This window comes from Macaca thibetana, chromosome X (genome assembly GCF_024542745.1).
Source record: "Macaca thibetana thibetana isolate TM-01 chromosome X, ASM2454274v1, whole genome shotgun sequence".
NCBI lineage: Eukaryota > Metazoa > Chordata > Mammalia > Primates > Cercopithecidae > Macaca > Macaca thibetana.
The window spans coordinates 71,426,883-71,449,646 of NC_065598.1; the positions used below are offsets into that span (position 1 = coordinate 71,426,883).

Genomic DNA, 22,764 nt, shown 5'->3' on the forward strand with positions numbered 1-22,764 from the left:
ATCATTTGTACACCAAACCCCAGTGACACATAATTTACCCATGTAACAAACTTGCACAGGTACCCCCTGAACCTAAAAGTTGAAACAGAGAAAAAAAAAAATAAAAGGTGAAATTGCCTAAAATGTTATGAATGGTGATGAGAAACCTAGATATTCTGAGCATATCAGTCCAATGCCATACATAAAAATCCCTGCTTAAAAAAAAACCTTGTAAGTACTAGTTGATGACTAATCTATGTGTAGAACTGAATAGTTATTTACAATAACAACATGATAAAGAATTTGAGCAGTCCATTGAAGCTTGTGGTAAAATAATTAAACTGCATAATGTTTCTGGCATCACAGAATTTTGCTTTCAAACCCATAGGCATGCAACAGTACAACAGCTTCAAATATTCAATTGCTACTAATATGAATTTAAGATAAAAGCTTGTTATGAAAAAATGTTTAACTTACCAAAACACCACTGACAAGCATCACTTCAAACATGATGGGAAGAAGATTAAATACCAAAGCACTCAGGACAAAACTGATACCCCTTGTTCCTCTGTCAATAGCCTTAGATAAAGCTCCCGTCTGTCTGCTCAGGTGAAAACCCAGATCCAGGTTGTGAAGATGAAGAAAGACATTTTTGGCTATTCTTCGGATTGAATTTTGGGCTACCTTGCCAAATACTGCATTTCGAACTTCGTTAAAAAAAGCAGCTCCGGCTCTTGATACACCATCTAACAATACATTCAAAAGAAAAAATAGGATGTAACAATATTAGAATCAAAGGAGTATAGAAATGACAAGCGTGCAGAAAATGTTTGTACAATGAATAATTCAGTGAATGAATATATCACAGAGTATTTACAATAAAAGAAACCTAGAAATAATCTAGCCTAATGAGTATTAACTTTTCTACTACTATGAATCCCTTCAGTGTTATTTCCTCTAGGTTTCAAATGTTAAAATATTTTTTTCCAAATAAAATACTTAAATAATAGCCCACATGGCATTATTGTGGATAAATGTGCGTATCTGTTGAGGATTTTTATCTAATTTAATCTTCCTAAATAACAAGTGATAAAATTGAGATCCTGAAAAATCAAGTGCCTTGACTAAAGGCATACCCTTACTAATGTCTCCCAAATCTCATAGTGTCCTTTCTAATGCATGGGACACACAGCATTTATATTCTGTTCTTTTCAAATTGTAGATTTGTGTTTTTAGTAATGAATACATTTTAATAAAGCATTTATGTACATATATATTGTTATTTAGCTATTTCCTATTTAATAGCTAACAATGCCAGCAAGAAAATAATTGACCTTTGTGGAAATGGATGTTACAAAAAGCCTAACTCCTAGAAGTGGTTGTTATGAATTTAATGTCTTATTTCATACTATTGTTTTCTAGAACTTGTAAAAATCCTAATGTTATCATGGAATTTTTTGAAAGTGTATCATACAGAACAGTTTTTAAAAACACATACAAAACATCTCACATAAAACAACAAACATCCAAAATGCTAAGCTGTGTTTGTACTGAAAAGGTCATCTGCTCAAATATGATGAAACCTCCTTGAAGAAAGTCAACACCTTTAGACAGATTAAAGAATCACACATACAGCCAATCAGAACTGCTGTTGCCATGGTTGCAACTGTATTTGGTGCATCACTCAGGTTCAGCATGTTTCCCGACATCTGGTTGAGGCTGTCTACAGCATATTTAAACATGAAGGGGACCACAATATTCATGGCCTAAAAACATAAAAACATCAATCACCCATTATATATCAAATACTTATTTATAAAAGTACAAATATTTACCTTAAATTAGTACTTAAGATAATGTTTACATATTTACCACTTACTGGTATTAGAGTGATTTTCCCCATTCATAAAGACAGTATCTTTGACATTGGGAGAGCTGTCATTTCAGGCTTCATACTTCACACTGCCATGTTAATATTCATTTATAAGCTATGTGAATTAGTCAAATGCTTCTGCTTCCATGAAATCATCCCAGGTCTGCCACTGAAAAATGCTGTCTCCATTATCTAAAATCCTACAAAGCTCATGACACTATGGCAAACTGTCTTACACTGTAGTTATTTGTGTATGTATTTCCCTTTCCTACTGGATCGCTGAGGGTCTGTGCCATTTTACTTTTTGTCCCACCCATGCTGAATATAATGCTCTTATACCACAGGCATTCAATAAATATTTTAAAAATAATTTGGTCACCAAAATAATGGTAAACTAAATTACACAGCAAACCGGATCACAAAAGCAGATGAATTACAAGTATATGTGGCTGATTCACCTTTGGAAAAAAACACTGATAAATCCATTTGTCCTACAGAAAGTTTCTTTGCTCCAATACCATATAAAACAAAGCCCAATTATTATCAAAACTAAGCTTTCAATAATGCACCTATTTCTCCATGAGAATACATCAAAATAAAACTTAAAAAGAAAATTAGGAGTATGATGTTTTCATATATTCAAGGCAAATGTTTCATCATTCACATTCTATATTTTCTGCAGTTACAGTATCCAAAACATCAACCATCATTTAGGAACAGAAAGTTTGTCAGATTCCCAAAGTTTCTTTGAAGAGATACACATTAATAACATGTGAAAACAATTCTATAAGCCTTAATAAAAACACTGAAATCCCAGATCTTGTTAATGCTCCATTATTATGCCATCTATCTCTCAAAGCTTAGGTATAACTGATAGAAGCTATGTAAGTCTTACCAAGATTCCAAGGTAAGGTATACAAGAGTCTTACCAACCAAGCAGGCATTCTAGTATTCAACAATATCATTAAAATACACAGCACATGTTGGGATGCTTTTAAGAATGTAACATTATGAAATAAACTACTTAAACATTAAGCTTTCTGACTTCCAAAATCTAATAGAAAATAGGGCAGGTCTCAAATAGTGTAAATTTCTCAATTCTGATTCCCTTGTAGCCATATAACCTCAGGTTTCTTGCTGCTGCTTTTTTTTTTTTTTTTTTTTTTGAGATCTCACTCTGTTGTCCAGGCTGGAGTGCAGTGGTGAAATCTCGGCTCACTGCGACCTCCACCTCCTGGGTTCAAGCGATTCTCCTGCCTCAGCCTCCTGAGTAGCTGAGATTATAGGCATGCACCACCATGCCCAGCTAATTTTTGTATTTTTAGTAGAGACGGGGTTTCACCATGTTGGTCAGGCTGGTCTCAAACTCCTGACCTTGTGATCCGCTTGCCTCGGCCTCCCGGCCTCCCGAAGTGCTGAGATTACAGGTCTTGCTTCTTCTTGAAATGGTCTCCTCTCCCCTATCTACCTCATCACCCTTCAAAGCCCAATTTTTATACCATTTCTATCATAATGCCTTCTCTGAAATATGCAGCCAATTTGGCACTCTCCATTTTCTATCTTTTTGTTATAGTTTATACCACAATATTTATCACTTTTATGATATATTTCTGATTCATTTTGTATGTATATATGCATGGATATATTTCCATCTTTTTTTGTATAAATTTAAGAGGTACAACTGCAGTTCTGTTACATGGATATATTGCGTACTGGTGAGGTCTGGGCTTTTAGTGTATCTATCACCCAAATAATGTACAAACCTTTTGTGACAAAACTAACATTTACTGAACAACAGCTAGATGAATCATATATGGTGAAGGTAGGTACCTTTCACAAATGTGAGGGATGAAAGGAATAACAATTTTACAAAATAGATTTTATCTCTATAGTTGAGGAAACTCAGGTTCCATGAGGTTTAATGACTTGTCTGGTAAGCAGCAGAGCTAAGATTAAAATCCAGGTCTGACACTTGAAGTTAGAATTGTTTCCAGTATACCATAGCAGCTTATAAGGCAGGGACAATATATTTCACTTCTTTTGCACCCTAAAATGGATGCTCTCAAAGGCACTGTTTAAACCAGCTATAGTTGTGAAGTATATCAAAAGTAATTTAAATAAATTTGAGCAGATTCCAGGTTTTCCATTTAAGGATACATTCCCTCACCTGCAATCCAATACACTTTCCTCAGTAGGAGAAAAAGTGATAGTCACAGCTAGCATGCAATTCTCATAACTCACAGCCCATTATACCTTTTCCAAAGCTGTAGTGAATGATGCCTAAAACTAATGTATCACCGATAAAGTTGTGCAATTTTACTTCCTTGGAAATGTTTTTGGATTTGGTCAAACTAGAGAACATCCTTGTAAGTGTTCAGGACATGTGAGTGTCATCTGCACTGTGTTGTTAGTGGCAGAAAAAGGGCAGTTAGCACATGCAAAAAACATGGCACTACCTCTAATAACAACTGAATACTGTCAGTTTTCCCATACAAGTAATTTTAAAAAGGTAAGAAATATGCCATATATGTTAAAAAGGAAAGAAATACACCAAAGAAATAAGAAGGATATTACATGTAGATGTTTTTATTAATATATAGTGTGAGTTTTATTTGCCTTGTGATATTTTGGAGGTGGGAGTAGCAAACAGTGGTTTTCTCCAGTATGCTGCCTTTAGCAGAACTAGATTTAAACCATTCCAGGCAAATGAGAATCTTTAAAAAAAAAAAAAAAAAAAAAAACTTTTTTATTTTGAAATAATTAGACTCATAGAAAGCTGCAAAAGTAGTATGTAGTACAAAGAGACCCAGGTACCCTTCACCCAGCATCTCCTAATGACATTGTATTTTGCTGTAGTTCAATATCAAAACCAGAAGGTTAACATCAGCACACTACTGTTAACTACTGGACTAGAGACCTCATTCAGTTTTTACCATCTTTTAGCCTGTATTCATGTGTATGTGTGTGTAGTATGTATGTGTCTGTTTGTGTGGTTCTATGCAATTTTATCGCACATTCAGATCTGTAACCAGCACCACAATCAAGATACAAAACTATTCCATCACCACAAGAGAAATCCATTATGCCACCACTTTGTATTCACCCCCGTTCTACCTGCCTCACCCCAGTCCCTTTACCCTGGCAACCACTAATTTGCTCTTGATCTCTACAGTTTACTCATCTTGAGAATATTCTAGAAATGGAATCATATAGTATATAACCTTTTAAGATCAGCTTTTGTTTTATTCAGCATAATGTGCTCAAAGTTTATCAAGACTGTTGCATATATCAATAGCTCATCATTTGCTATTACTAAGGATTATCCCATGGATGTACAAGAATTTATTCAACCAGTCACCCCGAAGGACATTTTGGTTGTTTCTAGCTTAAGGCTACTATGAGTAAAGATGTTATCAACATTCTCATACAGGTGGATATAAGTTTCCATTCATCTGGGAAAAGACCCAAGAGTCCAATTGCTAAGTCATATGGCATCTCCATGCTGACCTTACTAAGAAACTGCCACACTCTTTCTAGAGTTGCTGTATCATTCTATTTTACATTTCTGAGACAGAGTCTCACTCTGTTGCCCAGGATGGAGTGCAGTGGCATGATCTCATCTCAGTGCAACCTCCACCTCCCGAGTTCAAGCAATTCTCCTGCCTTTGCCTCCTGAGTAGCTGGGACTACAAGTGCACGCCACCACACCTAGCTAATTTTTGTATTTTCGGTAGAGATGGGGTTTCACCACGTTGGCCCAGGCTGGTCTCAAACTCCTGGGCTCAAGTGATCTGCCTGCCTTGGCCGCCCAAAGTGCTGGGATTATGGGTGTGAGCCACCACAACTGGCCTGCTGTATCATTTTATAATAACCAACAAAGTATGAGTGACTCGGTTCTTCTGCATCCTCACAAACATTTGGTATTATCATTTTTTTTTAAATTTCAAAATTGTTCCAATAGGTGCATATTGTTACCTCATTGATGTTGAACACTTTTTAATGTGCTTATTTGCAATCTATATCTTCTCTTTGGTGAAATATCTGTTCATACCTTTTATGCATTTTATAATTGGATTGTTTGTTTTTCTGCTGTTGAGTTTTAAGGGTTCTTTATATATTCTAAGTATAAGGCCTTTGTTGGATATGTGGTTTGCAAATATTTTTGCCCAGTCTACTGCCTTTTATTCTACTCAGGAGTCTAACTTCTCACTCCATTCAGCAGCAATGAGAAATCCCTTCTGCCAGGAGTCAATAGAGGTCCAAGTAGGAACCCAGATTCTCATCTCCACCCACAGTAATGAGGCAGCACCCCTGCTCCAGTGAAGTGGTGTCACAGGAGGCCTGCTAAACAGAAGATATACATAAGATTCAGAGTCTAATAATACTCTACATGTCCAGGTTTCGATTTAAAAAATCATATCAAGAACCAATAAGATATCAATTTGATTAAGACAATACAATCAATAGACACTAACATCAGGATGATACAAACATTACAACTATCTGAAAGATTTCAGAGTAGCCATCATAAAAGTGCTTCAAGGAATATTTATGAACATGCTTGAAATAAGTGAAAAAATAGAAGTCTCAGGAAATAAAGGATATAAAGAACCAAATAAAAAATACAGAACTGAAAAATAGAATAACTAACATATAAAAACTCAATGGATGGGCTCCATGGCAAAATGGAGAAGACAGAGGCAAGTATTAATGAACCTGAAGATAGAACAATAATTAGGAGTACAATGCTTTCATATACAAGGCAAATGTTTAATCATTCACATTCTACATTTTCTGCAATTATAGCATGAAAAACATCAACCGTTACTTAGGAACAGGAAGTTTGTCAGACTGCCAAAGTTTTTCTGAAGAAACTAAATTGATGCACATTAATAATATGTGAAAACAATTCTATCAGGCTTAACAAAAACACTGAAATCCCAGCTCTTCTTAATGTTCCATTATTATGCCATCCATCTTTGTTAAGTTTAGCTACAACTGATAGAAGCTATGTAAGTCTTACCAATCAAGATTTCAAGGTAAGGTATACAAGAGTCTTAGCAACCAAGCAGATGTTCTAGTAGTCAACAATATCATTAAAATACACAGCAGATGTTGCGATGCTACCTAAGCTTAACAACGGGGAGAAAATAGACTAAAGAAAAAAAAAGCCAAAACCGAGTCTCAGGGACCTATGGAGCTGTAACAAAACACTTATCATCCTTTATTGAATCCCAGAAGGATAGCAGAAGAGTGTGGGGCACAAAAAAGTACCAACGAAATAATGGCTGAAAATTTCCCAAATTTGGCAAAAGACATAAACCTATAATTTCAAGAAGCTGAGCAACCCAAATGTGGATAAACCCAAAGAAATTCACACCAAGACACATCATAATTAAACTTATGAAAGCTAAAGACAGAGAAAAATATCTTAAAATCAGCTAGATAAAAACGTTATGTATAAGGGAAAAACAATATTAAGACAGCAGATTTCCACAGAGGCCAGCAGTAAGTGGGACAACATTTTTCAAGTGGTAAAAGAAAAGAACTGTCAACCTAGTATGGTACACTGGGCAAAATTAATCTTTGTGAATGAAGGGAATATCAAGACATTTACAGATTAAGGAGCACTAAGAGAATTAGTTACCAGAAGGCCTGCTTTAAAAGAATTGCTACAGAAAATTCTTCATAAAACAAGAAACGAAAGCAGAAGGAAACCTGGAATATCAGGAATGAAGGATGAGCAATGGAAATGGCAAATATCTGTGTAAATATAATAACCTATTCTTAAGTTCCTTAAAAATATGTTTGATAGTTAAAAGCAAAATTTACATTTGTCCAGAAAGATTCCACAGAATAAGAAAAAAGAACACTGACTGATGGGGTTTACAGTATTAAAGATATATGAAACAATGGTAAATATAAAGGGGGAAGGTAAGGGAACTTACAGAGTAGTAAGTTTTTACATTTCACTTGAAGTAGTAAAATACTGACTCTAAGCAGACTGTGAAAAGTTACTTATGCATACTATAATTTCTAGAGTAACCACTACAAAATTATATAAAGAGATAAACTAAAACACATAGTAGATAAATTAAAATGGGATAGTAAAATCTGTTCAAATAACATAAAAGGTGACAGTAAAGGTAAAACCAAGTAACAAAATAAATTTATCAGAAAACAAATAATAAAATGGTAGACTGAAATCCAAATATATAAATGATACCAATATTATTATCAATATATTACAATGATCAACAAAAATCAATAATTACTAATATATCAACATATTAGCAATGAACAGTTAGAAACCAAAATTTAAAAAAGAAAATTACTCACATTGTCCTCATCAAATAAAAAAAATTCTTAAGTATAAATCTAACTCAAGGTCTCAACCTACAGCACTACTGACAGTTTGGGTTCCATAATTCTTTCTTGCGGGAAGAGCTATTCTGTGCATTGTACGATGTTTCACAGTGTCCTTAACCTCTACCCAATACATGCCAGTAGCATACCCCACCCCCTCTAGTTGTGACCTATAAAAATGTCTCTAGACATTGCGTAATGTCCTCTTGGGGTCAAAATCACCCCTGGGTGGGAACCACTGGGATAATCAAACATGTGTCAGGTCTGTATGCTGAAAGCTATCAATGCTGATGAAATAAATCAAATAAAAGCTAAATAAATGGAGAAACATACTACATTCATCCAATGGAAGACACGACCTAGTAAGGAGGTCAATTCTACCCAAATTGGTCTACATTTTTAATAAAATTTCATTTAAAATATCATCAGGCTTCTTTGATAGAAGAGCTTTAATAGCTATAGAAAAGTTTATTCTAAAATTTATATGCAGAGTCAAAAAAAACTGGAATAGCAAAAAACAAATTTGAAAAGAAGGGAAGAAAGTTGGAAGAATCATCCTACCTGGCTTTAAAACTTACTATAAAACTAAAAAATATATACATATATTTTATATATATATGATATATATATATATCAAATATAAAAATAGTGTGGTACTGGTGAATGCAGAAACACAAACATCAATGAAACAGAATAGATTCCAGAAAAACATCCCATATATAATCATTATGGAGAAAGAATAATGGCTCCCCAAAGATACTCATGTACCAATTTCCAGAACCTATAAAGATGATACCTTACATAGCAAAATGAACTTTGCAGATGTGATTAAGCTGAAGAACATGATTATGTTCTTTATCTTTGATTATTTGGGTGGGCCAAATCTAATTATAGGAGTACTTATAAGAGAGAGGCAGGAGAGTCAAAGTTGAGAGAAGATAAGACGAAGGGAAGCAAAAGGGTCAGAGTCAGAGAGAGACTGAACATGCTGTTGATGCTGAAGATGGAGTAAGAGGCCCTGAGCCAAGGAATGTAGGTGAACTCTAGAAGCAGGAAAAGGCAAGGAAATAGATTTTCCTCAAGAGTTTCTGGAGGGAGCACAACCATGCCAAATATCTTTATTTCGATCCAGTGAAACCTAATTTTGGATTTCTGACCTCCAGAAATGTAACATAACAAATTTGCAGTGTTTTCAGCTACTATGTTTGCGATAATCTGTTATAGCAGTAATAGGATACAAAGCAAACTGAATGGGGAAAGGATAGCCTTGGTGTTGGAACAATTGGAAAAAAATTTAATTTCTACCTAAACCTCATACAGGAATTCAAAATGTAGCACTTTAGTTCAGTACATACTTATTTTTAAAAAAACATGGCACAGATCTAAATGTAAAAGAGAAAAATATATAAAACATTTAGAGGAAAACAAAAGAGAAAATCTTAATGAACTTTAGTTAGGCAAATAGTTATTAGACATGACAACAAAAGCATAATCCATAAAGGAAAAAAATAATAAACTGAAATTCATCAAAATTAAAAACATTTGTTCTACATAAACTACTACTAAGGGGATTAAAAAACAAGCTACAGACTGGGAGAATATATCTGCAAATCATGTATCTGATAAAGGTTTCATATCAGAATATATAAAGAATTCACTAAAGTTGAGAGGAAAAACAAACAGCCCAATTAAAAAATGGACAAAATGCTTAAACAGACACTTCACAAAAGGAAGAACCACAAATGTAAACTAAATACACACAAAGCTGCTTAATATCTCAGGCCTTAAGAGAAATGTAAATTAAAACCACAAGATACCACCATTCACCTGACAATACCTAGTGTTGACAAAGAAGCAAAGCAATAGGAACTCTTTCATACACTGCTGGTGGGAATACAAAAAGAACCACTCTGGAAAACAGCTTGGCAGTTTCTTATTGAGTTGAACATGTGTTTAGTATGACCTAGCATTCCACTCTTAAGTGTTTATTCTAGAGGTATGGAAACTCAGGTTCACACAAAAACCTGTGTCTGAATGTTTAAAGCAGCTCTAGTTATAATCTATAATCACTAAAAAGTGGAAAGAACCCAATGTTGTTGAATGGGTGAATGGACAAACTCTGTTTTATCCATACCATGGAATACTACTTGACAATGAAAAGAAACAAACTGGTATATCCAGTAACATGGATGAATGACCAAGACATCATGCTGAGTGTGAGAAATCAGCTCAAAAGGTTATATACTACATGATTCCATTATATGGCATACTCAAAATGAGAAAACTATAGTGATAGAGGACAAATCAATGTTTCCCAGCAGCTAGGGGTCTGGATAGGGTATGACTAAAAAGAGGTAACACAAGGGAGATTTTTGGGGTGATAGCACTTGTCTGTATTCTGACTGTGGTGGTAATTATGTGAATATACACGTGTTAAAAATTATGGAACTGTATACTAAAAAGAGTGCATTTCATTGAATGTACATTAAAATTAAAAGAAATAAAGCCAGCATCACAGCACAGACCTGGCTCGTCTGGGGGCAGGAAATGTCTAAAAATAAGGCTGAATCACAGTGTATTTCAATAAAAATCAACCCAATATGAAGTTTCATACCCTGTTACTTTTTAAAAATTAAAAAACTGGTTATATTTACAAGATTGTAATCTTGTGACAAAAGGTATATTTAATCTGACTGCAATGTGCACACTAAGTACACGAGAAATAAAGGAACTTTTAATTTATTTATTTATTTTTTTTGAGATGGAATCACCTCTGTCACCTAGGCTGGAGTGCAGTGGGGTGATCTCAGCTAAATGCAAGTACCGCCTCCCATGTTCAAGTGATTCTCGTGCCTCAGCCTCCCAAGTAGCTGGGACTACAGGCACGCACCACCATGTCAAGCTAATTTTTGTATTTTTAGTAGAGATGGGGTTTACCATGTTGGCCAGGCAGGTCTCAAACTCCTGGCCTCAAGTGATCTGCCTGCCTCGGCCTCCCAAAGAGCTGAGATTACAGGCATAAGCCACCATGCCCAGCCTCAGGAACTTATAAAACATTTTTCTTTCTTAGATCAAAAATTTAAATCATATAAAAATCTGCTAGGCTCTTGAATTATCAGAGACTGGTATATCATTACAAAATGGTATTCATTTAATTTTTAGCACAAAACTATACAATTTGGGATAGTAATTGAAGAACAGAGTTAAGTAAAAAGTAAAATTGCCATAAAGGACTACCGAAAGTATGCTGTATCTACATGGTGCCAAAATTACTGGTCAATATAGTCAGTTTGCGGAGGACCTCAAGTTCCAGATTTAATTATCACTTTTCCCATTATGATTATGACTAGTCATCTGAGGAACCCAATTCTTTCAGACTTTTTAATATCTAAACTCCTCAAAAAATTTACCTCTTTCAGAGTGGACTCTGTTAACTAAGGGCTTTATGAGCAGTGCTGCCAAGAAGTCCCCAATATATCTAAACAAGTAAAAAAGCATTTTGTTCCTTTAATTGCTTCTCTATTCACAAAAGAATCAGGAGAGAAAAAAATAAAGACCAAGAGCACTAAAGAGGGATTTGACTAGCAAGGCAAGACAAAGATAAGAGAAAACTGGACAAGGTAAGGTAGTAGATCGGCATGAATTATTTTCCAAGCACTGGTCACGAGGCCCCACCAAACAAACAGGATCTGAGCAAAACAGAATGCAGCAAAGAAACCAGCCAAAACCAGCTAGAACCAAGATGGTAACTAAAACGACCTCTAGTTGCCCTCATTGTTCATTACACACTAATTACAATGCATTATCATGCTAAAAGCAATTCCCACCAGCACCATCACAATTAACAAATGCCATGGCAACTCCTGGAAGTTGCTTTATATGGCTTAAAAGGAGGAGGAATCCTTAGTTCCAGGAACTCCTCATCCCTTTTCCAGGAAATTCATGAATAACCCACCCCTTATTTCACAACTAATCAAGGAATAGCCATATAGCTAACCAGAAATCCACAAAGGCTGCTGCTGCTACTCTGTCTATGGAGCAACCATTTTTCTGTACTCTGTTGCTCTAATAACCTTGCTTTCACTTTGCTGTCAGCTCACTCTTGAATTCTTTCCTGCACGAAGCCAAGAACCCTCCCAGGCTAAGCCCCAATTTTGGGGTTTGCCTGCATTAAGGGTACTCAGACAATTTGTAAAGATTATCAGGGTAGTGGTAGAATCCTCACAGAACTGAAGTTTCTATTCTCATTAAAGGAAAAATATCAAACAACAACAAAGCAGTTATGTAAGTTGATCAAATAGAAATTATTTTATATTATATACATTATTAATTCATGAAAATTAGGCCTAGGCAATAAAGGAAATGTCATTAAAGATTTCCACTGCATCACCAAAATAATTCTGGCTTGTATATAAAGTTTGCTCTGGGCATCAAAGAGTAACCTCAACAGAAAACAGCCTATTTAATCCAATCCTTGCATCATAGCTGAATATGGATTCTGAGAAAGTAAAGCAAGAGTTATGACTAATCTATATGAATAACAGACACACAGAAGACTCCATATGCAAGACTGTTACAAAATGTAAAATTTGTAAGTAATCTGTTGTTTTTACCTAATATAATAGTTTGAAAGTATAAGCATGACAAAGCTATGACACAGAAAGGGACTATATGTCATTGTCATTTTAAATAACAGACATCTAAAAGCTAGAGATCATAATATCCATAAAACAAACTTGTTTTACCTTATTTCATGGCTGAAGCACACAGAACCGAAAGCAAATTAAAGAATATGAAAGAGCAATTGACTTGTAGTCTCAACTCCACTAATCTAATCTAAGAGATAAATCCTCTTATCTAAATCCTCTAGCAGATAAAACATTTAGAGGGGAAAAGTAAATCACACTGATATTTAATGAACAACCTCAACGTAACTAGTAGAAGTTACATGATATGTGAACCTGATTCATTAAAATTTTTTGTTGATATGGCCTTATCCCCTAAAATTTGTCTGGCCCCGTTTAGCAGGTTCTAGAGGAAATTCTAGCCTCTGACACCTACAGCTACAACTAACATTAAAGACAGCCAACTCCTAGCCAGATAAACATAAAATCTCACATTAAAGCATATTTACCTCAGTACATTTTACCTAATGCATTGTCTAGCTTTCAAAAAAATCACAAGGCATGCCAAAAGGCAAAGAAGAATCTAAACAGACAAAGTAAACATTGGAACCAGACTCACATACGGCAGAGATTTTAGAATTATAAGACGAGGAATTTAAAATGCCAAAGGCTCTAATGGAAAAAGCAGACAGCATGCAAGAAAAGATGGGTAATATAAACAAAGAGAGGGGAATCTCTAAGAAATAATCAAAAGGTTATGCAAGAAATCAAAAACACTCTAACGGAAATGACGAATGTCTTTGATAGGCTCATCAGTAGACAGGACACAAAATAGAAAAGAATCAGTGAGCTTGAAGACGTATGTCAGTGAAAACTTCACAAAGTGAAAAGTAAAGAACAAAATGAATTTAAAATGGAAAAGAATATGCAAGAAATATGGGAGAATTACAAAAGGTGTAACATACGTATACATAATGGGAATACCACAAGGAAAAGGGAAAAGGAACAGAAAAAATAAATGAAATAATAAAGGCTAAGAATTTTCTAAAATTAACGACAACACCAAACCACAGATCCAGGAAAGCTTAGAGAACACCAAGTAGAAAAAAACAAAACAAAACAAAACAAATAAAACACAACAACAACAAAAAACTCCCAAAAGGTACAGCCTGGCATATCATATTCAAACTACAAAAATCAAAGACAAAAATAATCTTAAAAGAAGCCAGGGGAATCCCCTATAAAGGAACAAGAATAAAAATAGCAGTGAATGCAAGCAAGAACAGAGTGGAGTGAAATATTTAAACTGTTGAAAAAAACAATCCACCAACCTAGAATTCTGCACCTAGTAAAACTGTCCTTTACAAGTGAGGGAAAAATATATACTCTCTACAAAAGCAAAAATTGAGGAAATTTGTTGCTAGTACATGGATCTTGCAAGAACTGTTTTTAAAAACAGTTTTCCAGAGAGAATGGAAATGACATTGGTCAAAATCTCAGATTTACATTTAATAGGGAAGCAATGTTAGAGAAGAAATTAATGTAAAATAAAATAATTTATTTTTATTCTTAATTGATCTAACAGGTAAGTTTCTTCAAAATAATAACAGCAACAATGTATTGGGTAATTAAAGCTTATAAATAGGTGAAATGAATCACAGCAGTGTGTAAGTGATAGGGGGAATGAATTGGGAATACTGTTATGTGCACCACTCCCATGAAGCAGTAACAGTGTTATATTAAAGTGGAATTAGACTGCCTATAAATGTATAATGCAAACTCTATGGCAACCACTTAAAAATTGAAAAGTATAATTGGAAAGTTAAATGATTAGAAAAAACAAAATAATATAAACTGTTTAATTAAAGCCAGAGAAGGAAGAAAAAGATTGAAGAAAAAGTAAAATAAAAGCAAAAACCAAAGAAGAAAGGCAATGAACAGAAAACAGTTACATATATGGTCAATATTAATCCAATAATATCAGTTAATCTTTTAAGTACGAATAGTCTATACCAATTAAAACATCATGCCTGGATCTGATGGCATTAAAAAAAACCCAGATTGTCAGAATGGATTTTTAAAAGATGATCCAACTACAGATCCCATTTTAAATATAAAGACATAATGAATTATATGTAAACGGATGAAGAAATATATATCATCTTATCAAAGCTAAGCTGGAGTAACTATATTAATTTCAGATAAAACACACTTCAGATCAAGGAAAATTAACAGGAAACAAGAATAAAAGAGGGGCATTACATAATGATAAAGAGGTCAATTCTCCAAAAAGATATAACATTCCTTAATTGTGTATGCACCTAACAACAAAATATCAAAATGCATGGGGCAAAAACTGATAGAATGGCAAGGAAAAATAGATGCATCCTCTATTATATCTAAATGACACCTATAGGATACTTCATCCAACAAGAGCAGAATACATATTCTTCTCAAACTTGCACAGATCATTCACCAAGATAAATGACACTCTGGGCCATAAAACACACCTTTACAAATTTTTAAAAATACACATCGCATGAAGTATGCCCTAGGCAAAATGGAATTGAATTAGAAATCACTAACAGAATGACAGTAGGCATATCCCAACGATTAAACAACATGCTTTTAAATAACACGTGGGTCAAAGACTAAAGAGAAATCTAAAAATATTTTGAACTAAATAAAGATGGAAGATATAATGTATCAAAATTTGTGGGATGCAGCAAAAGCAGCACTTAAAAAGAAATTTATAGCACTGAATGCAAATATTAGAAAAGAAAGACCTAAGATGAATAATCTAAGTTTCCATCTTGGGAAAATAAAAAAAAAGTGCGAATTAAATCCAAAGTAAGCAGAAGAATAAAAATTGGGGCAGAAATCAATGAAATTGAAAAAAGGAAATCAACAAAACCAAAAGCTGGCTCTTGGAAAAGAGCAATAAAATTGCTAAGTCTCTAGTCAGGCTAATCAAGCAAAAAAGAAAGAAGACAAATTACTAACATCAGAAATGAAAGGCAGGCCTTCAGTACTATTTCTATGAACATTAAAAGAATAATTGAGGGATAGTATGAGCAACTCTAGTACAACAAATTTGATAACTTAGATGAAATGGACAAATTCCTTAAAAGATCCCTTCCTATACAAGATACATTGATAAATTCAATTGGTCTGTATCTATTCAAGAAATTGATTCAATAATTAATAACCTTCCAAAACAGAAAGCACTGATCCAAATGGTTTCACTGGTGAATTTTACTAACTACTTAAAGAAGAAATGATGTGAATTCTCTATAATTTCTTCCAGAAAACAGAAGTAGAGGGAATACTTCCTAACTCATTCCATGAAAACAGTACCATTCTAATATCAAAACCAAAGACATTATAAGAAAAGTACAGACCACCCTCTCTCCTGAATATAGATACAAAAATCCTCAACAAAATATTACCAAATCATACCCAACAATGTACAAAAATAATTATACAACATAACCAGGTGGAATTTATTCTGGGTATGGAAAGCTGGTTCAACATTTGAAAATCGGTTAATGTAATCCATCACATCAACAAGCTAAAGAAGAAAAATCAAATGATAGCAGATGAAGAAAAATAATTTAACAAATTCCAACACCTACTTATTACAAAAACTCCCAGCAAACTAGGAATAGAGGAAAACTTCAACTTGATCACAAACACCTACAAAAAACCTTAAAGCTAATAGCATACTTAATGGTGGGAAACTAAACTGTGAACAAGGCAAGGATGTCCTCTTTTATCACATTACATTCAACACTACTAGAAGTCACAGCTAATGCAATAAGATAAGAAAAGGAAATAAAGGTATTCATTCTAGAAAGGATGAAATAAAACTGTCTTTGCAGGTGATATAATTGTCTATATAGAAAATCTGAAAAAAAAATCAACAAAAAACCCTACTAGAACTAATAAGCAATTACAGCAAGGCTGCAACATACAAAGTCATATACAAAAGTCAACTACCTTCCCACATACCACCAATGAACAATATGCAATTTGAAATAAAAAATACGCCATTTAAATTAAAAACAAAAAATGAAATACTTCAGTACAAATCTAACAAATGTGTGCAAAAGGTATATGAGGAAAACTATAAACTCATATGAAAGAAATCAAAGAAGCTAAATAAATGGAGAGATACTCCATGTTCATGTATAGGAAGACTCAATATTGTTGAGATGTCAGTTTTCTCCAGCTTGATCTATAGATTCAATGTAACCCCAATCAAAATCCCAGTAAGCAATTTTGTGGATATGGACAAATTGATCCTAAAGTTTATATAGAAAGGCAAAAAATTCAAAACAGCCAACAGAATACTGAAAAAGAAAACAATATTGGAAGTCTGACACTACCCGACTATAAGACTTACTATATGAAGCTACAGTAATCCTGACAGTGTGGTATTGGTCAAAAAACAAACAAATAGATCAATGGAAATAGAAGAGACAGCACACAAAAACAGACTCACAAAAATACAGTCAACTGATCTTTCACAAAAGGAGCAAAGGCAACCCAGTGGGGAAGAGATAGCCTTTTCAATAAATGATGCTGGAGCAACTGAGCATGCCAATGAAAAAAAAAAAAAAGGAATCCAGACACAGACCTTACATATTTCATAAAAATTAACTCTAAATAGATCATAGACCAAAATGTAGAAGATGAAACTATAAATCATCTAGAAGACAACGTAAGATAAAATCCAGGTAACCTTGGGTTTGGCAATGACTTAGCACCAAAAACATGATCTATGAAAGATTGGTAAGTAGGACTTCATTAATATTAAAAACTTCTGCTTTACAAAACACACTGTTAAGAGAATAAGATGACAAGCCACAGACTGGGACAAAGTATTTGCAAAAGACTTGTCTGATAATGTATTTGCATCCAAAATTACAAAAGAACTCTTAAATCTCAAAAATAAGAAAACAATCCAATTTAAAAATGGGCAAAAGAACTGATCAGACATTTCACCAAATAAGATATACAAATGACAAAAAAGCGTATGAAAAGACGTCAACGACATATGTCATTAGGCATTTGTAAATCAGAACAAAAGTGAGATGCTACTACACACCTATTAGAATGGCTAAAATCTAAAATATCGCTAACACCAAATGCTAGTGAGGATGTGGAGCAACAGGAACTCTTATTCATTGCTTGTAGGAATGTAGAACGGTATACCAACTATAAAAGGTTATTTAGGAGTTTCTTACAAAACAAAACATAGTCTTACAAGACAATCCAGCAATTGTGTTCTTTGGTATTTACCCAAATGAGATGAAAACTTATGGCCACACAAAAACCTGCACACAAATGTTTACTACAGCTTTATCAATGATGGCCAAAATCTAAAGGAAACCAAGATGTCTTTCAACAGGTGAGTGGATAAACACACTATAGTACACCCATATATTATTCAGTGATACAAAGAAAAGAGCTATCAGGTCACACACACACACACACAATGAATATCTTGAAATACATATTGCTAAGTGAAGGAAGCCAGTCTGAAAAAGCTACATACCATATTGTTCCAACTATATGACATTCTGGAAAAGGCAAAACTAGAGAGTTAGTAAAAAGATCACTGTTGTTAGGAATTTTGGAGGAAGGAAGGACAGATGAATAGATGGATCACATGGGATTTTGGGGGTAGGGAAACTATTCTATATGATATATGATATGATAAGGGTGAATACATGACATTATACATTTCCCAAAAACCACAAAACTGTAGAACACAAAAAGTGAATCCTAATGTAAACTATGGACTCGGTTAATAATAATGTATCTTTTAAAAATAATTGGTTCATCAGTTTTAGCAAATGTACCATATTAATGCAAGATGCTAATAAGAGAAGAAACTGCATTGTGGGGGGGAAAAAGGGGTATATATAATAACTCTTTGTACTTACTGTTCAATTTTTCTGTAAACTTAAAACTTCTCTAAGATATAGTCTTTTAATAATAATAATAATAATAATGATAATAATAATAAAACAGGGTAAAATTCATACTTCTCAAAGGCATCAGGTAGCACTGCCTCATTTTAAAAAATATTTTTCAGAAAAATTTCAAAAAAAATGAATAAGTACATAAATGTTTTAATTTTACAAATGTCAAAATAGTTATTAAAAAATGCTAAATCCTTCATAAAGCTTTCCCTATATGCTTAATTGTTGGTACACTACTACAGCTTCCTTTGTCTCTCCTTTTGGATGTTTCTATTATGTCATATATATATATTTTTATATATATATATATAAATCATTATTTCTTAGTCAATAAATATTTGCTCAATATATATATTACCTGTCATACTTTATATAACAGATGCATTTCTGAAGAAAAAGGGTGTTTATTTTTATAAATCACTCTCCCTTGAAATTATTATAATTGTAAAGATAGCTTATTTTTGCACTTGATACTTTAATTTCCTTTGCCCCCAGTTTTTCTGTCATCTACGTGGTTTCCAAGATGGCAGTGGTTAGAGAATATGAATAAACATTTTTTGGTAATATTAAAGGTAACATACATTTTATAAAATCAAATGATTTCAATAAATATGTTTTACATTTTCCCTAAATCCTGGCATGGTTGTATGTAAAATACTAATAGAAAGGTTGAATTAGGTTGGCCGGGCGCCGTGGCTCATGCCTGTAATCCCAACACTTTGGGAGGCTGAGGCGGGTGGATCACCTGAGGTCAGGAGTTTGAGATGAGCCTGACCAATATGAGAAAACCCCATCTCTACTAAAAATACAAAAATAAGCCGGGTATGGTGGCATCCGCCTGTAATCCCAGCTACTTGGGAGGCTGAGACAGGAGAATCGCTTGAACCTGGGAGTCGGAGTTTGCAGTGAGCAGAGATCACGCCACTGCACTCCAGCCTGGGCAACAAGAGTGAAACTCCATCAAAAAAAAAAAAAAAAAAAAAAAAAACACATCATAGAAGACCTCAAATTTCCCAGATTAATAATATGATACTCCTATGATATATGTATAGATGGTAAGAAAATACATTGCATATGATTTGTAGGGATTTAAGGAATGAATACAAATGGCATTTTGTTTTTGTCTCTCTTGGTAGTGGAACCCCTAAAATACATCTTATATAGAACCCAAACATATTAAAATAGAATTGCTGCAACTCTGCTAGAAGAAATACCAATCCACTCTCTTAGTCTACTCTGGACTCCAAAGCATCTCTACATAATACCGTTTATCTTTAAAATTTTTGCTGGAGACAATGATAGCCTTAAGACCCTCAGAATCAAAAGAACATTAAAAAGTAAATAAGTAAGCAGAAGGTATGCTATGCTCCCATATATTAGGCACAAAATCTTCCTCCTGTTTTCCTCTTCTTATTTGATAATCCTTTCTTTCTTCTTCCTCATCTATGTTTCATGCCTAGTTATGATACCACTACAGCCATGCAGATGGCAGGGTGGCATTTAGAGCTGAGAAGATTCTTGAACACTGCACTAAAATCCCCAGAATATGTGGAGAAGATAGGAAAGATTAGAATATAAAGAGGCCTAGATTGATCCAAGGTGTTTATATGTCAAAGCATATATTCAGGCTTGATGAAAAATAGGAAGTCAAGGATAAAAGGGGATAACAATCCATCTTTCCACACCAATTATAAAATACACCTGCAATACTACTCAAGAATAAACAATGATCACTTTTTAATTATTTGCAAGAGCAAGCACTTTTAAATGGACAGTCTACAAAGCTGTGCAAATGCTTTTAGGAATAGTCAAATGCTACTACTATGTTCTACATGTTTAAAGTTATTCTATGATCTAGTTTCTGTTTTGTAAAAAGAAAATTGTTTTCTATATGCTTTGAAAGTACTAGCAGGCACTCATCATAACATCTGGTAATTTCTTCCTTCTCCTGATTCAAAAGAAATTAAACATTCTTTTTGAGGATTTTCTATATTCCCTTCTGCTTATTTGCAATCAGTTTTCATGAGTTTAGTATAGCATTTTCCATCTTATGGGCACTCAGTAGTTGTTGATTAAAGAACCAAATATTAACCTTCTAAAAATATTTTAGTCATTAAGGAAGTTAGTTTAGATCTATGTTTCATACCCTGATATTGACCTGTCACTAAGCAACAGAAATCTGTATTTTAAAGGACTGGAACTCACTCTAAAAATAAATTCTAATACAAATGCCATTACTTAAGACTCCCCACGTTGGCTAGCTTAATTAGTCATGTTCTAACCTGTTCTCTTCAATTAAAAAGAAAGTGTAGAAAACAATCTGCCTTTAACTTGTCAGCAAAGTACTTGCATTCAACTAACAAAGGAGCATATGAGCTCAGAACCATATTTATCCTTAGGTAATTTACATGTAAAAGACAATTCAGCAACCAGTACTATGCTAAAAATGCACGAGGGTTAAAATTTTTAAACAATACCTATTAAAATTACATTTGTAATATTGTTCCCTCTGTTCAGTTTAAACAAATATAACAAAAAATGTGTTCTTGATCTGTTGCTCAGCATCTTGATTTAAGTAAGTACTCTTCCCCAAGAATGGGTGAGATCCACTGGGAGAGTACTCAACAGACATTACAGATGAGAAAGGAGACATGAAATAGAGTCTGATTGTGAATTATTTTGGCTTTACTCTTAACTCTTCGGTCACTCCTTCTCAGTTTCCTCTATTTACTTCCCTAGAGGAACACATTAATCAAAGGTAATGTCCCTAGTTGTCTTCTCTTTCCTTCTACTTGTGTTTTTTTCCTTGCTGAACTCACTAATTTGCACTGTTTCAACTGTCATCTCAATCTCTCTAGACCTGGGCTCCTTCCTGAGCTTGTTTCACATTTTGTATTACCAGCTGAATATCTCTATCTGGGTGTTCTGCTAGTACCTAAAACTTAACATGTCCAAAACCAAGATCTTCATTTTCCCCAAACAAGACCTTCTGATTATACCCGCTTTTGTTAAAGGCATTCTTATTCTCTCATCCTGGAATCCTACTTTTTTTTTTTAACTTCTAATAGTTGATCCATTGCTAAGTATTGTTGACTCTATCTCTCCTACTGCACAGTATCTCTTGCATTTTCCTCCATATTGCAATTTCTACTACCACTTCAGTACAAACTGCAATTAATTCTTATCTAGACTATTATATGAGCCTTATAACTGGTCAGTAAACATTTGCTGAAATGAATGTGTGAAATAAATGGTATCCCTACTTTAGGTCTATCACCACTTGAATTCATCTTTTACACATGGCCAGATTAAGTTCCTAAAACACAGTTCTAACCTTATTACTCATCTATTCAAAATACAGGTTCCTACTTCCCACATAATTAAATACATTTTTCTATTTCACAGTCACAATATTTCACATTTACGAGCTCTAATCTGTCTTTCCAAGCTTATTTGCAAATTCTCTGAAACAACTTACCCTCACTGGAGCCAAGATAGACTATTCACTTCTCTATACATATTATGCTCTCTCACAACTAGGCCATTTTTCATGTTATTCCTACACCTGTAATAATCCTACTCATCAATCAAGGCCTATCTCAGATGTCATCTCCTCTGTGAAACCTTTCCTAACTCCCCATGATGGTGGTTCCTAACTTTCCTCTGAAACCCTACAACACCTGACTGGCACTTCTTTAAATCATTTATGACCTACCTTTTATTAGGGCAATAAAATAAAGCTTGCCTTATCCCATATGGTTTGAGGAAAGAAATTTGCTTTGTTCGTATTTGAATACTCTGCAATGCCAAGAACAGTAGTGTGTATAAGTTCTCAATTAATATTTTTAGGGTAGGGAAAAGAATGAGCAAATAAAGGAGAGTATACATGATACAGGGAAATAATAAGTGGTAAGAACTGAGTTCTAAAATA

At 34.0% G+C, this 22,764-nt stretch overlaps 2 protein-coding genes across 5 annotated transcripts in view; one reads left to right on the top strand and one right to left on the bottom strand.

Annotated features, from left to right (window-relative positions):
- The window catches only part of LOC126946291 (motile sperm domain-containing protein 1-like), a 415,617-nt gene that overhangs the window by 174,607 nt on the left and 218,246 nt on the right, over nt 1–22,764 (top strand).
- ABCB7 (ATP binding cassette subfamily B member 7) overlaps nt 1–22,764 on the bottom strand; it is a 113,228-nt gene that overhangs the window by 22,457 nt on the left and 68,007 nt on the right. For all 4 annotated transcript variants that reach the window (XM_050776332.1, XM_050776334.1, XM_050776331.1 and 1 more), the window contains exons 5-6: nt 1,613–1,745; nt 457–725 (exon numbers count right to left, since the gene is read on the bottom strand). In XM_050776332.1, the coding sequence (XP_050632289.1) occupies nt 457–725; nt 1,613–1,745 (402 nt within the window). The remainder of the gene's footprint in view (nt 1–456; nt 726–1,612; nt 1,746–22,764) is intronic.